Here is a 14,597-nt window from a genome sequence, read left to right as displayed (position 1 = left end):
TGCCATTTTGTTGTGCAAGAAACTATAAAACATTTCTTTTATCATCATAAAAAACTCATATGTGAGATATGGGTTCAGATGTACATAACTCCCCCTATCAACAATTAATGTAGAGGCTCCAAAATGGGGGATGATCTTGATATTACAAAAACCATCTAACCTCAAGTAGAGAAGGGTGTGTTATGTCGTGAGGAGTAATAGGAAGTCCAAGTTTATGGGTCGTTCCTTGGTTATAGGTGGTTGACAGACTAACCTTGTGTGAAAGCTTGGGTGGACAAGTTGTTCCACCACACAAGTGCAGGTCCCCCAAGAGTTTGACAATACATGTAACCAAATGGTTAAGTCTAGAATGAATGATTCTATGTCTTAGGATTGATTGATTTATATGTGATATATGCTTACTTCTATAAAAGTGTTGAATGATTTGTTTTTGGAACACTAGCTTACCCTTTTATTTTTGTTTGTTTGTTTGTGTATTCTTTCTTGTTTGCAATATCACCTTAATGATGTGAGCAGATGAAGATGTTCTAGTTTATCTAGTGTAGGACGGAAGTGATGTTGAAGCTTAGAAGTAGACAATTTTTGCTTTCTATTTTATCAGTCTTGGAAATTAGTATTACGTTTTTGTTTTCAGTGTAATATAACTCTTAAAGGTATAAGATCCTTATATTTGTACATATTTGATGTTATAATTATTTATGAGATAACTTTAATAGTCTTATGTACATGTTCTTTTAGGGTTATATGGTATTTCAACTGTTTATGTGTAATGTCTTTTTTACTAATTGTATACTATTAAAATGAAATGTTACGAAAAAAGAATAAGTAATAATGTTTTTAAAAAAAATTCTCATAAAATTTAAAATTAGTAAAAAATTACTAGGAAGATTTAAATTCGAATTAAAATTGACTTATTTTTTTAAACTATTTTTCACAAGAAATTTTTTCATAAAATTTTATTGTATATTTCTTTTCATGTGAACATTTTGATGAGATAATTTTTTACAAAAAAAAATAATAATAGGATTTTTTTTTCTTTCAAATTTTCAAATTCTATCGTAATTAATTATTTAATCACTTTTCAATCAAAATCCTTGATAATAAGAAAAGTGTTTTCTTGTAGATTTTTTGTAAACAAATCTCTGAAAAACCCATATAAGAAATTGTAGAATTGAATTGTGAAGCAGAACCGGTAGCAGGTAGAAAGTTATAATGAGATCATAGATGTGTCTGAAAAAGGAGTGAAACTACACAAATCAAGAACACTACAAAAACTTTAACATCAAAAAGAGATGAATAAAAAGTGTGTTCTTCACACTCCTCAGATTGGTAAATTCATGATTTGGAAACTTGACCTTTAAGAACTTTAATCAGGTTTTCAATCTCATCAGCAACTTCTTTCATGGAAGGCCGTTTTTGCCTCTGATCATCCAAGCATGAAACTGCGAGATACCCCAATGACTTCATAGTTTCCAATTCCAAATCACACGCTCCCTCTTTAAGCAAAGGATCAACCACATCCATCAACTTCTCCTCGATCATTTTCTTCTTCCCATACATGGCCAAGTTCACACTCTCTTCTTCCCTGTTGAAATCAATAGCTTTCTGAGCAGTGAGCAACTCCATCAGCACTACTCCAAAGCTATAAACATCACTCTTATCAGTCAACTGAAAGTTACGATAGTAATCAGGGTCTAGGTACCCTAATGTCCCTTGAGCACTGGTGAATATATGGCTCTTGTTTTCTTCAGCCAATTCAACAAGCCTTGATAAGCCAAAGTCAGAAACCTTGGCATCAAGCTTGTCATCAAGAAGTATGTTGCTTGATTTCACGTCTCGGTGGTAAATGGGTGGCACAGCTGAAGAATGCAGATATGAAAGCCCTTCGGCTGTTTGGTGTGCAATTTTGAGTCTTTGGTGCAATTTCAGGGGTTCCCTTGTGCCACAAGAGTGGCGATGAAGGTAATCAAAAAGGGTCCCATTTGAAACGTACTCGTATATCAGCAAAGGGTGTTCAAGTTCCAAGCAACAACCAAGGAGTCTCACCAAGCTTCTGTGGTTTACTTGGCACAGAATTCGAACCTCGTTTTGCATCTGATCAATGCCTTTGGTGCTTCCAAGCTTCGCACGCTTGATGGCAAACACGGTTCCATCATCGAATGTCCCCTTGAACACTTCACCGAATCCACCAGTTCCAATCAGATTTTCTGGGGAGAAATTGTTCGTTGCCTTTCTTATCTCTCTCCCAGTGAAGATTCTTGACGATAAAGCACTGGCTTTCACACTTGAGACTTCTTTTTTTCTCTTATTCATTTTAGCCTCCTTTTCTTTTCTTTTTGCTTGGTTATGCTTCTTGTAGAAGATCACTCCTGTGATTGCTAGAACAAACACTATTCCTCCTACGGAAACAACCACTGTCCAAAACAAGAGTTCAGAACAGAAAAGTCATAAAGTTTCGTGCTTTTATCTTCATTTTTATGTAGAAAAAACTTCTTTTAACAACTTTGACAACACATACCTGAGAGTATGTGATTAGTCTGTTTTAAATATTTTTTAAACATAAATTCAAATAGACCAATAAAATGATGACACGTATTCCGTTATAAAAAAAATTGTCAAAAAATATTGTTAAAATATCATTGTCCTTTTATGTATCATCATCTCACCATCAAGTAATAGAAAATTTCCCACTAATTATGTTACTTTTCATACATTATAATAAAGGGTTTATTGTTAATCTTATTGTAAAATTGTATCGCACGTGATCAGAACTGTCAATGTTTGCATATAGCAGAAGAAAACTAAAGAGGGTGATACACACATACCAGGCACAAGCATCTTCTTTTTCTTCCGAACTTTGCAGTGGCTGTCTTTTCCATGTCCTGTGCACGTTGTGTCTGCATGTTAGAAAAAATCAATTAATGGATTTCTTTTTTCCACGCCAAGTTGTTGAAGAAAGGAAAAAATATATTTATGTTATTTCATTAAAAATATAAGAACATTAATAATTCTTCGTTTCTTTTAATAAAACGTACATTTTTAAACGTTGATACTCATCTTCATTATTTTTAATGAGTGACACTTACTTTTTTTTTAATTTTATTTTGAAAATAACATAGTAATTAAAATTTAAATAAAATTTTTGAAATTAAATATTAAAGTTTTAAAAGAATATTTTTAAGAGAATTATAAAACAATTTAGTGATTTAACTATGAGGAAATTAAACTCATATTTCTTAATGTCTTCTTATATAATCTTAAAAATTGGTATTCATCTTTAATATAATAAATGTTTTATGTGTTTACTGAAGTAGTTCTTTATTTTTTTTTAACTTTTATAAACCTGAAAACTAGTAATTATAACTAAACAAGAATTCTTTTTTGATTTGGTCACAAATAATATGAATATATTTTTAATACATCAAAATGTACACATGTAGGAAATTTTTAACCTAGTGGAGCCATTAAAATTTTAATAACTTTTTAAGGTAGTGCTTGCTCGCGCAATTTTTTCTAAAAATTTAAAGTACAATTTAAGTAAACGATAAAAATCTGAAGTTTAAACTTAATTCTATTTGATATTTGGAAAATAAAATTGAAAATTCGTAATTTATTAATAATTAAAATTTATTAACTAATATGTCTTTAAATATTAAAATGTAAACTTTTGAAAAAAAAAAATGAAGAAAATTATGGCCATACTGTGTGTCTGAGTTTGTGGTTGACACGAACCATTGATGGGGTCCCACCCGAACCCAGCATTGCAGAAGCACCTTTGCACCCCACCACTGGGCCCCACTCCACATTTCGAGTTCAACAATTCCTTGCAATCTACACTCGCCTTACAAACCGGTTCCTGTGGTGCCACCCATTCGATCCCCACCCCACTTTCCGGCCACCGCTTCCCCACAGTCGCCACCGTGCCGTTAAAATCCACAAAACTCTCATAAGCCGCGCACTCTCCGCCGCGCAAGCGAATCGCGAACTCTTTTCGGGCCCCGCCACTTCGGTATTCGCAGCACGCTCCCGCACCCACGGCCCCGCACGCGCCGAAATCTGCGTGCTCCTTAATATAGCTGTGGCACGCGCTGCTTGGAGAGCAGTTCATCGAAGGCGCGTGGGTGGTGCAGTTGAAGAGAAAAACGGTGTTTCCGGAAGCCACGCTAAAAGGAAGGGTCTCGTTCAGGTGCATGCCTTCGCTGCGGAAGTCCGTAGACACGCACGTTTTTGGGGCCAGCGTGGCGGGTCGAGTTATGATCCGACGGGTGAACGGGTCAATAGCCCTGATCGCGTAAGATGATCCGGCGAGTGCATCGAACCAGAGAATACCCGCGGTGCACCGGATCTTGTACAACGGGTCGCCACAGTCGGGTCCGGTGCTTAATGGGTAAGGAACCGGGTTCGGACCGCAATTCCCGCACTTTCGCGTGGCCTGAGCCCGTGATAGCAACAATGCCATTGTTGTGAACGTTAGCATTGTAATAATTTTAGGTTGGTCCATGAAAGTGCTTAATGGAACCATATGGTAAAAAAAAGAAACAATTGGTGATATATAAGCACTGTTGTCACTTGTTAGATATTTTAATTAATTAATTAATTAATTAATTTCTGAGTTCAAATTATAGGAAACATGATATGAAAATGAGTGCCACACAGTCATATATGTGTGTAGGAGAATGTGAAATTTGGTGTGATTTTCAAAAATTTGTGCAATTTTATGGAACGATACAGATACGGTAAGTCCTCTGGTGCAGAAAAGTGAAATATGGTGTAAAAGTGGGATGAGATTAATTGACTTTGAACGTCTTAGTATGCGATCAGGAAACATTGCACGTAGCTGATTTTGGTTTTCTAAATTAACTATATCTCGGTTTTCTAACGAAGATTTGTATGTTTCGTTCTCACCATGCATGGATTGAAGATGGTAACAAAACCCATCGATATTGTTTTAGGTACATTCATATCACCATATATGGCACTATTTTATATTCATAGGGCTAGGATTCAAGTGACTTGTATCTTCTATAAACTTCTTCTGACAAGTCAAAATGAAAATAGTAGAAAAATCTATTATATAACACACAAAGTTAAAATAGTCTAATAATAGTAATTAATTCCTCAATAACATTTTTTCTTTTTTACAAAAAAAAATGACAATAATATATTTTAGGATAATGATATTTAGACAACATTTTTTTTACAACATTTGAACATTGATTATAGGTCAATATATGATTGGTCAAAAATTATTCCACAATAATATTTATGATTATTATTATTGATTCTGGAGTAATTTTTGATCAATCACGTATTGTAATCAATGTTCAAAAGTTGTCAAAAAAAAATATTATCTAAATATCATTATCTTATATTTTAAGAGTCGTGAGTAACAATTCATTATGGAAACATATTTAAAAGATCATAATTACAATAAAATATTCTTTTAATTTCTTAGTCAGTGCCTTAGGATACTATTTAAATTAGATTTTTTAAACGTCTACATTTAATTTGTAAAAAATGTAAAAATAAGTGATGCAGAAAGATTCTCTCAAAGATACACATGGCTTCAGCAACCAATAGGGAATTTTGGCCTTATTTCGTCGTCAAAATCAAAAAGAAGATCTTGGGATATATAACTTAAAGACATTATACGTAACATATCTCTGAGAATTTGGAATTAATTACCAAGATCCAACACATCATTCTTTAATGATTTTTCATGACCCTTTTGCCTCCTCTTCACAAACTTCAATCTGTCCTTTTCACATAACCCAAATCATTCGACATTAATTATTGTCAGCACACACAGTTGTTGCTATGCTAATGGAGAGTTGCTCCGGTGGCTGCACGAACAAGCAGCCAATCAAATTTACAAGCAAAAGGATTTTGAAAACATGAAATTGTCGTTACGAAAGTGATATCACAGTTCTCCATATATCCCAATTTCCATGGAACACAATGGTTTTGTTAATCACGGAAGGAAGTGCGTGATCGACTCTAGAATATGAGGAAGGCTTCACCTTAAAAGAGTCCCTTTCATGTGCTCAAGTCATGACTTCGTTCTCAAAAACAAAATTAAGTGTTTCCAACCATCTTTTTCTTTCATACACAAGAATTCTAACCTTAGTTTTGAGGTATATAACTAACTCTATTTCATATAAAATCACTAATGGAGTGTATGATCTATGGAATTATACGTTATACAGAACCAAAAGATGCCCTATATATGCCATGTACGAGAATGTTGCTCTTGGTTGCCATGCTAGTGGAAAATCAAGACGTAGGGGAAAGACTTCTAAAAAATGAATTTTAATCTAATTTAACGATGTAAAATCAGTAAGACCAAGCTTACATCTATTTATATATTCAAAATTTTGTATTAACTTAAGATCTCTATAAAAAATATTTGTTTTGATTTAAGATAAATTCATATAAGTAGGCTTAAAATAATATGAATTTAGATAATTATAAATTGAATTTGAAAATTTAAATTTATTTGTTAAAATGAACAATTTGACTTGGTTTTTCATTAAATGACTATTTCTGAGTATAAACTAGATAACTTCAAAAAATAACCTAAGTTGTTATTGGTGGACTTTATTTATGGGATGTATTTATTAAGAAGATATTAATTATAAATATGACATTGACCTTTACTCATATATAAAAGATTTAACACCACTTTCAATTAAAGACAATAGATTTATAGTTTCTTCTTTTATATATAGTATATAATTTTGTTATTTTTGTCCAGGTTAGACTTTGATTCACACTTTATTATTCTTAATCATCTCTCTTTAAGTGTGAGTTTCTTTTTCATATGATATCTTTTTTTTTTTTTTAAAGTGTACAATGACTTATTTATACCATGTTATTGTGCTTATAATGTGCTGTTTTAATAAAGGGTTTCTGACACAAAGAAAAAAAGGCAACGTGTGTATTTCTCTCGTACTTTACATGAAAACAGAACACCCCTTTATATAAGGGTTAAACAAACATACTACAAGGTAATAACTGGTAAAACAAAAAAAAAAAAAGTAGAAACTATCATATGCAACAATTTTACTTGTTGGTTTTAAAAAAAAAAATACTAATACACTTCCCTAAGCCAAAACTATATTACACTAGTAACACCAATAAGTTTCCTCAAATTCTTGAATCTTTCAAACTTCAAAGCCTTGGTTAGGATATCATCTAGTTGCACCTTTGACTTACAATGACAAAGTTCTAATCTCTCATTCTTGACTTGGTCACGAATATAGTGAAATATTGTCTTAATATGCTTACTCCTTCCATAAGAAGCAGGATGTTTAACAAGGTATATAGCAAGGTATATAGCAGATTTGTTGTCAATACAAAGTTGTATCATCCCTGCCAATACAATCTTCAAACCCTCCATCACAGACTTCAACCATATAGCCTGACAAGTTGCTTCATATGATGTTATATATTTCGCTTCACAAGAGCTCAATGCAACAGTTGGTTCCTTGGTTGAACTCCACAATATTGGTGAGTTTTCAAGAAAAAACAAATACCCTGTTGTGCTTTTTCGGTCACACTTATCTCCGTACCAATATGCATCAAAATAAGGAGTCATTCTCATTTCAACTCCTTCATTTCTTCGTGGAAAAATAATACCATAGTTGTGTGTTCCTTGTACATATCTTAGAATATACTTTACAACATTCATATGTGATCTTCTTGGATTTTGCATATATCTACTCACAATGTCAACACTATAACTCACATCAAGCCTTGTGTTACTGTTAACACCCTGGCAAGTATACCAAATTGTATCAAGTAATAATTGACAGTAAATCCGAATATCGTTTCCCAAGAGACTCTTACGCCTAATCGTTTATATGAATTGATTTCTTAAGACTTGATAAAGATTGAATTTAGGGTTTATAATGCAAAAACTAAAATAAACATGCAAATGCAAAAGCTTGATCAATTAACAGATAAAGATCTGGATGAATGGTGTTGTTGGGGTTTACGGTTTTATCCTAATCCACTCTCTTATATCAACTATTCTTATTAAATTCAACTTTGTTATCAATGTTCATGCAACTTTCTAAATTACTATAAACCCGGTGTCTCGGCGAAGAGAGCCTACTCCCAATTACTAGTTTACTATGTCTAGTCTCCCTAGTAATTAGTCATGCATTTCAATGTACAGAAGCTTAAAGCAATTGACCGTCCTATTCCTATGTCTAGGTAATATTTCATAATCAAGAGAATTCCTCTCATGTCTAGATTTCCCCGTATGTGTCCATATCAACAAAATCAAAGATCATGTCATTAAATGAGTTAAACAATGCAAGCATGAAGTATAAAGAAGAAAACTCAAACTATTGATAACTAAAGTATATGAATAAAATAAGAACTTTGATATAAGAGAGTTTCAAAAGGATTACATCGTTCCCAACAACAAAGGGTTTAGTTCACCATTGTCATGGTGAAACTATATGAATTGAATGGAAGCAATGAAAGAGATAACCCTAGAATTAAAAGATTGGAGCTTTCGCGTCCAAAATCTGCCTTCAACAAGTGAGAATGAGTGTTTCTATGTCTTTTCTCTGCCAAAAGATAACCCTAAGGGTCGCACAAATCTATTTATAATCTATGAAAAATTACAGAAAACAGACCCAAGCCCAACTACAACGCTCAGTGCTGGTTTCACAGCTCAGCGGTAGGTGCGACACTCAAGTGGGACCCTCAGCGTTCACGACCAAGCGTTTGGCAGTGTTGTCTCTAAGAAGGCCAGCGCTCAGCGCTGGATCTGACGCTCAGCGGTGTGCGCGACTCTAACTTTTCCCCTCAGCATTGGCGCTTAAGCGTCTCGTAGTGGCTCTTTTCACAAAGTTGGCACTCAGCGCTAAAACTGGTGTTGAGCGGTGGCTGCGATTCTTCCTTTGCACTTTTTTCATCCTTTCTTGAGTCCAACTCCTTCCTACTTCATTCTCCATCACTCAATTCTCGTCTAACCCTGTCAAAACAAGGAAAACCAAGCATAATATCTCTAAAACCACCTTTGACTCTCTTTTAACCTAACTACAACAATTTACATGATTTCAAGCTAATTTCTAAATCATAAAGGATGTATTTTGTATCAAAATTAAGTATGAAAATAACAGTTCACAAAATGCCTAAGTTTCTGACAATTAAAACATCTTACTTTACTTTTATCAAACTTTCAATCTTTTTCTTGTTCAGGAACTTGATCTGACTTATGATTTTTTTTCGTTTTTCAGATTCATTGATGTCTTTCCCTTGTTGTTCTTGAGCTTCCTTATACTTATTTGTGCCAAATATTTTAGACCCCTTTCCCTTTCCATGAAACTAGGATTGAGCCTGCAAAACTTGATCTTAAAACTGTCTACGCTCATTTAATTTGTGTTCATGAACCTCTAATGAATGTTGTAACTCTTCCACCTCCATGGTTTCTAGATCACAAGTTTCTTCAATGACCACCACAATGTGGTTGAATCTTGGTGGCAGAATTCTTAGGATCTTGTCAACAACATACTGATTTGTGATAGTATCTCTACATACACGCATAACACTTACATGTTCCTATAACCTAACAAAATAGTCTGCCACGCGATATCATTTTCTTCCATAGTCAAATATTCAAACTCCCTCTGCAATGTTTGCATCTTCACCTTCTTAGTTCTGTCACTATCTCCATATGTTTTTATCAAGATCTCTCATATTTCTTTTGCTGTTTTAGCCATTGAGATTCTATGAAACACTTTTGGACCAACACATTGATAAAAAAGAAACTGAGCCATACTATCAACTTTTTGCTGAATCTTGTAGATCTTCTTTTCTTCATCCGTGGCTTTAGAACTTAACTAATGCAAGCCCTCGAACACAACATCTGCAACATCCTAGAAGCTGAAAATGACATTCATTTTGATTTGCCATTAATCAAAACACTTTTCTAATAAATATTGGCAACGAACCTTGCATCATCCCTCATAAACCAGCCATGTTTCACCGTAACCTTTTCTTGAACCACTGTCTTTTTTTTATCATTCTTCTAACCTTCTTGTTTCTATCAAATGCCTTCTTGTTTATCCAAAGATTCTGTTTTTAAAGTACAAAATTTAATTTTGTTAAAATCATTGTAGCTTATAAATTGTGAAATAATAGTCAAATAGTGTCATAGAACCTGTATCATTCAAAGAGCAGGAGCAAAGGTCTTTTATCTATATTCTGCAGAACACTAGTCACGCGCATTTAGTTTTATGGCTTTAAGAAACTTTTTGTGGATAATTATCTCCGACCGAGGTATATTTCATTCAAAACTTGAAGTTGAGAGAAAATATAAAATTGGAGACTAATTATATATATATATGTTGAGATTATTGCGAGAGGTTCGCTTCTAGCACATGCGCTCTCAAAATTCGAAAGATTTGAATGTCTTTGTTAAGCACATTTTCCTCTGTTTGAGAAATGTGTTGAGATGTTAGAGAAAGCCGGTGGCCGGAGAATGAAACTCTTGATGGCGGTGATAGCATTGAAAGAAGAGAAGGAGGAAAGAAAAATAGTAAATGTGAGGAGTAGAAGAGAGATTTGGTCATTGATTGTGTAGTTTACGCAATGGAAAAAATGAAATGAAATAGATCCTAGAATGTGGCATATGCATATATGCATTGATGGCGGAAAAAAAGAGGTGTACGTGTGCTAGCTTCCACTTCCTTAACCTCGTACTTCAAATAATTGTTTTTCCAATCGTTTTGTTGCAGTTCACAGCTTTTGAAACATTGAGATATTCAATGAAGCAGAATGAAGTGAGATGTAATATACAAAAAAAAAAAAGTTTTCTTTGACCTAATATACTAGGATTGGTTGAAACAGCAAATAGAAGGCTTGAAAAGATTCATTTTTCAGTAAACTTGGTCTATAGAAAATTACATGAAATTCTTACATTCTAGATGGACCATGGTTTCACTTTTGTTGATTGCTCTTTCCTAATTGTTTTTAATGGTATAGCTACAGTGTTACACTTATTGAGGTAATTCTTTTACCAATTTTTCTTGTGGTATTCAAATAATATTACGTGTCCTATGTGCTCTTTGTTTTTAGTACTTTGTTTTGATTGAAAATCATCTCAACTAGTCAGCTTTTTTGACTTTTTTTTTTCGGATTGATGCAACTTTGCTTTCATTAAATATCTCTTCCACTTTCAATATTCTTTCTAGATTTTTTCGACTTAGACCTTTTGAATTTTTATGATTCATTTTTCCAATCTACTTTTACATGTCATTCTTGGAATTGTCATCTCAAGTTAAACATTTCAAAGATTACTTTACTGACATTACTTCAACCTATAATTCGTTAAGTGTATGCTAAATTTCAAAACTTTTAATGGTGTTTTCAGTAAATTTTTATTGTTTATTAAGAACTTAATAAATTAATCATTTTTCCTTATCAATCGGTCCGAAGCAATTCAACTATTATTATTATTATTATTTTACTTTTAAACTTTCTAATGGTTGAAATTAGTAATTTTGTAAATATCTAGAACTTTTTCACAACAGTGACATGTTAGAAACGGCTTTTTCCTAGGTATTTTTGAAAAGTGTGACCCATCTAGTATAATTATTAACTACATTGCAGAAATTATATTGTATTGTAATGTATTGAAACAAGGAAAATGATACTTTGACACCCTCTGGGTGACAAATTTTTGACACCAATAACGTGTCAGCTTCTCATTGGTTAACCTTTTTGAAAAAAAAAATAAAATTAAATGACATGGTAAATGAAGGGCGGTAGCAGAAATTGGAAGGAAACATTTTTCGAAATTCAAATTCATTTTTAGATTGCGAGAACGAAACCTAGAGAGAGAAACTCTTTCTCCCAACGACCAAAGCCCCTTCACGATTCCACCGTCGTTCGCCGTTCAACGGCCACCAGAGGTCCACCGAGAGGCGGCGCCGCCGATCATCTTCGCGTCTCTTTCCACCGATCACCTTCGCGTCTCTTCCCACCGGTCATCTTCGCGTCTCTTCCAGCGTCAGTCGTCCCTCGTCCCGTTTGCACCGTTGACGACCCAGAGGCTCTGCCAGCGCCGATCCCGATAACGGTCCCCCCTCCGTGGTGTCTTCTTCCGCCGGCTTGGCTTGCTTTCCCAAAGGTATTTAAGGTTTTTCTCTTTAGTTTTTAGTAATTGTTTTGAATATATGGGAATGTTTGCTTGTATTGGCTTGCTGCTTCAATATATGGGAATATATGAATGGTTGCTCTTTCTCGTTTTCCTCTGCACCTGACAACATTATACATAGAATTTCGCTGCTCTATTGAGTTTCGTGGTATTGTAGGTTCTGTTTGTTAACTCAGTGTTTTAATTATTGAAATCCCGAATTGTGAAGCGAAACCGTGATGATATACTTGTTGAAATATTAAAATGTTTGTGGAACTTTTCTGATTGTAGAAAAAAAAGGACTTTCAATTAAGCCAAAGCGGGGTGATGCTTTACTTTTTTGGAGCATGAAGCTAGATGCAAAATTAAATCCATCAAGCTTACATGGTTAGTTTTTCTAATTCTAATTATATCGGTGCTACTACGTAAACAACTTTTAGTAGTGAATAGAGGAGATTAATTAACAACACTATTTTCTTGATTACTTCCAGTAGGTTGTCCAGTAATTAAGGGTAATAAGTGGTCAAGTACCAAATGAATGTGTCAACGAATACAAAGCTTGAGTATACATTGCTATAGGTAGTTATCTCACCTTTTCCTGTGATACTCTCGAAACGTATTATTTACACTTTACAGTTGGGGAAAGACATCCATGCTTTTCTGGCGATGTTTTACATTATGTTAACTGTTTGAGACTTGGCCAATAGATTGCTTGCACTGATACGACTTTATATAAATGTGACCATTAATGTTGATTTGTGTTGCACTATCTTGCTCTCTAGTTTTTGGATTCAATTAATGTTAACATAGTCAAATCATAGATGTAGTCCCAAAATATCTATTTATGTGAAGGTTAGTCAGAATCTCTTGCAAACCCTTCAATTCTTTTGGAATGAGACTGCTAAAATGAGATAACTGATATATGTATTCTTCACATTTTTCACTTATTACCGAATTGTATTCATAGCTCGATGGTGTCTTGCTTAGGATTATTCCAAGTTGTTGCTTTTTGTTTGATAATGTTTAATATGATAAGTTGTCTCTAATTATCTTTCCTTTTTATCTGTTTAATTATCAGGTTTCTCAGAATTCATCACACCAATTGTGTACAATTTGAATCTCAGCTAAAGCTTTGCGTGATAATGCTTCAGATTTGGAAGGAAATATTCTAACATAATGTGGCATTCTGTAGTTTTAAAAATTGCGTGATATGAATTTATTTTGTACTAAATTACAAAATTGACTAAATAATTTATTAGTAGTGTGTATATGATTAGAATTTTGAATTACACTTTTTTAATTATATATTATATTAAATGAAATGTTTTAATTTGTCTTTTGTTATTTGTAAATTTATGATATAAGAATTTCTTCTTACTAATAATAATATTACTAATGCTAATAAAGTTAATATTAATGTTAATGTTATCGTTAATGATAATAATAATAATGTACCGTTAATAATTATAATAAATAATAATAATATTAAAAATATTAATAGTAAGAAAAGAAATAATACTGTAGGGATTTTTTTTAATATGTATTGAGATAATTAATATAACTATTATTATATTTAAATAAATAATTTAATCAGTATTAAGACAATTTATATAATAATAATTATATTTCAATAAATACTTTTTAAAGTGAACCACTTTTTTAAGTGAATTACTTTTTTTAAAGACTTATTGGACATGCAAGTGATGTTTAGGCATTGATTATAATATTTATATCCAACTCCATCCCAAGGAACCAATGTTTCATTGTGCAAAACACCAATGGTAGCAAACGCCAAATAAGTAAGGAGTTTAGACAAAGTTTCTGCATACAGAGGTCAATTGCGAAAATGACATTGATTTTTAAGTGAACCATTTTTTTAAGACTTATTGAACATAGAAGTGATGTTAAGGCATTTATTATCATATTTATATCGAACTTCATCCCCAAGGAACCATTGTTTGTAAAACTCATTCTGCAGAAACACCACTGGTAGCAAAGGCCAAATAAGTGGGAAGTTTAGGCAAAGTTTCTGCACCCAGGGGTGAACTATGAAAGTGACATTGATTTTTAAGTGAACCATTCTTTTCTAAGACTTATTGGATATACAAGTGATGTTCAAGCATTTATTATCATATTTATATCGAACTTCATTCCTAAGGAAACATTGTTTGTAAAACTCATTATGCAGAAACACCGTTGGTAGCAAAGACCAAATAAGTGGAAAATTCAGGCAAAGTTTCTGGACACAGGAGTCAACTGTGAAAATGTCATTGATTTTTAAGTTAACCATTTTTTTAAAGACTTATTGAACATACAAGTGATGACATTGATTATGACATTTATATTAAACTTCATCCCAAGGAACCATTGTTTCTAAAAGTCATTATGCAGAAACACACTGGTAGCAAATGCCAAATAAGTAGGAAGTTCAGGTAAAATTTCT

General features: G+C 33.1%; 1 protein-coding gene and 1 long non-coding RNA gene across 5 annotated transcripts; one reads left to right on the top strand and one right to left on the bottom strand.

Annotated features, from left to right (window-relative positions):
- Window positions 1–1,168: 1,168 nt before the first annotated feature.
- On the bottom strand, window positions 1,169–4,594 carry LOC106770292 (wall-associated receptor kinase-like 20). Of its 2 annotated transcripts, none has more exons than XM_014656109.2 (3): window positions 3,733–4,594; window positions 2,826–2,897; window positions 1,169–2,414 (listed from the first exon to the last, which is right to left on the bottom strand). In XM_014656109.2, the coding sequence occupies exons 1-3, from the start codon at window positions 4,520–4,522 to the stop codon at window positions 1,336–1,338; spliced, it is 1,941 nt and encodes a 646-aa protein (XP_014511595.2). In that variant the 5' UTR covers window positions 4,523–4,594; the 3' UTR covers window positions 1,169–1,335. The 2 variants fall into 2 exon arrangements, with proteins under 2 accessions (XP_014511595.2, XP_022641080.1); XM_022785359.1 differs by having other exon boundaries at window positions 3,703–4,591.
- Window positions 4,595–11,840: 7,246 nt separating this feature from the next.
- LOC106771756 lies at window positions 11,841–13,471 on the top strand. 3 transcript variants are annotated; one of them, XR_002669152.1, is made up of 4 exons: window positions 11,841–12,148; window positions 12,446–12,541; window positions 12,649–12,733; window positions 13,233–13,471. It is a non-coding gene; the product is annotated as an uncharacterized LOC106771756 (long non-coding RNA). The 3 variants fall into 3 exon arrangements; XR_002669151.1 differs by having other exon boundaries at window positions 12,646–12,733; XR_001376505.2 differs by lacking the exon at window positions 12,649–12,733.
- The last annotated feature ends 1,126 nt before the right edge of the window (window positions 13,472–14,597 follow it).

Source organism: Vigna radiata, chromosome 8, assembly GCF_000741045.1.
Source record: "Vigna radiata var. radiata cultivar VC1973A chromosome 8, Vradiata_ver6, whole genome shotgun sequence".
Lineage (NCBI taxonomy): Eukaryota > Viridiplantae > Streptophyta > Magnoliopsida > Fabales > Fabaceae > Vigna > Vigna radiata.
The sequence above is the reverse complement of the archived record's forward strand: the minus strand, read 5'-3'. Positions and strand labels throughout refer to the sequence as shown.

What these genes read in the sequence shown, in the direction of transcription:
- LOC106770292 (XM_022785359.1), bottom strand. Translation starts at nt 4,522, where the DNA reads ATGGTTCCATTAAGCACTTTCATGGACCAACCTAAAATTATTACAATG. An exon ending in ACCACAAACTCAGACACACA is followed by an intron (nt 2,898 to 3,702) that starts GTATGGCCATAA and finishes TCTAACATGCAG; the next exon opens with ACACAACGTGCACAGGACAT. An exon ending in AAAGAAGATGCTTGTGCCTG is followed by an intron (nt 2,415 to 2,825) that starts GTATGTGTGTAT and finishes TGTTTTGGACAG; the next exon opens with TGGTTGTTTCCGTAGGAGGA.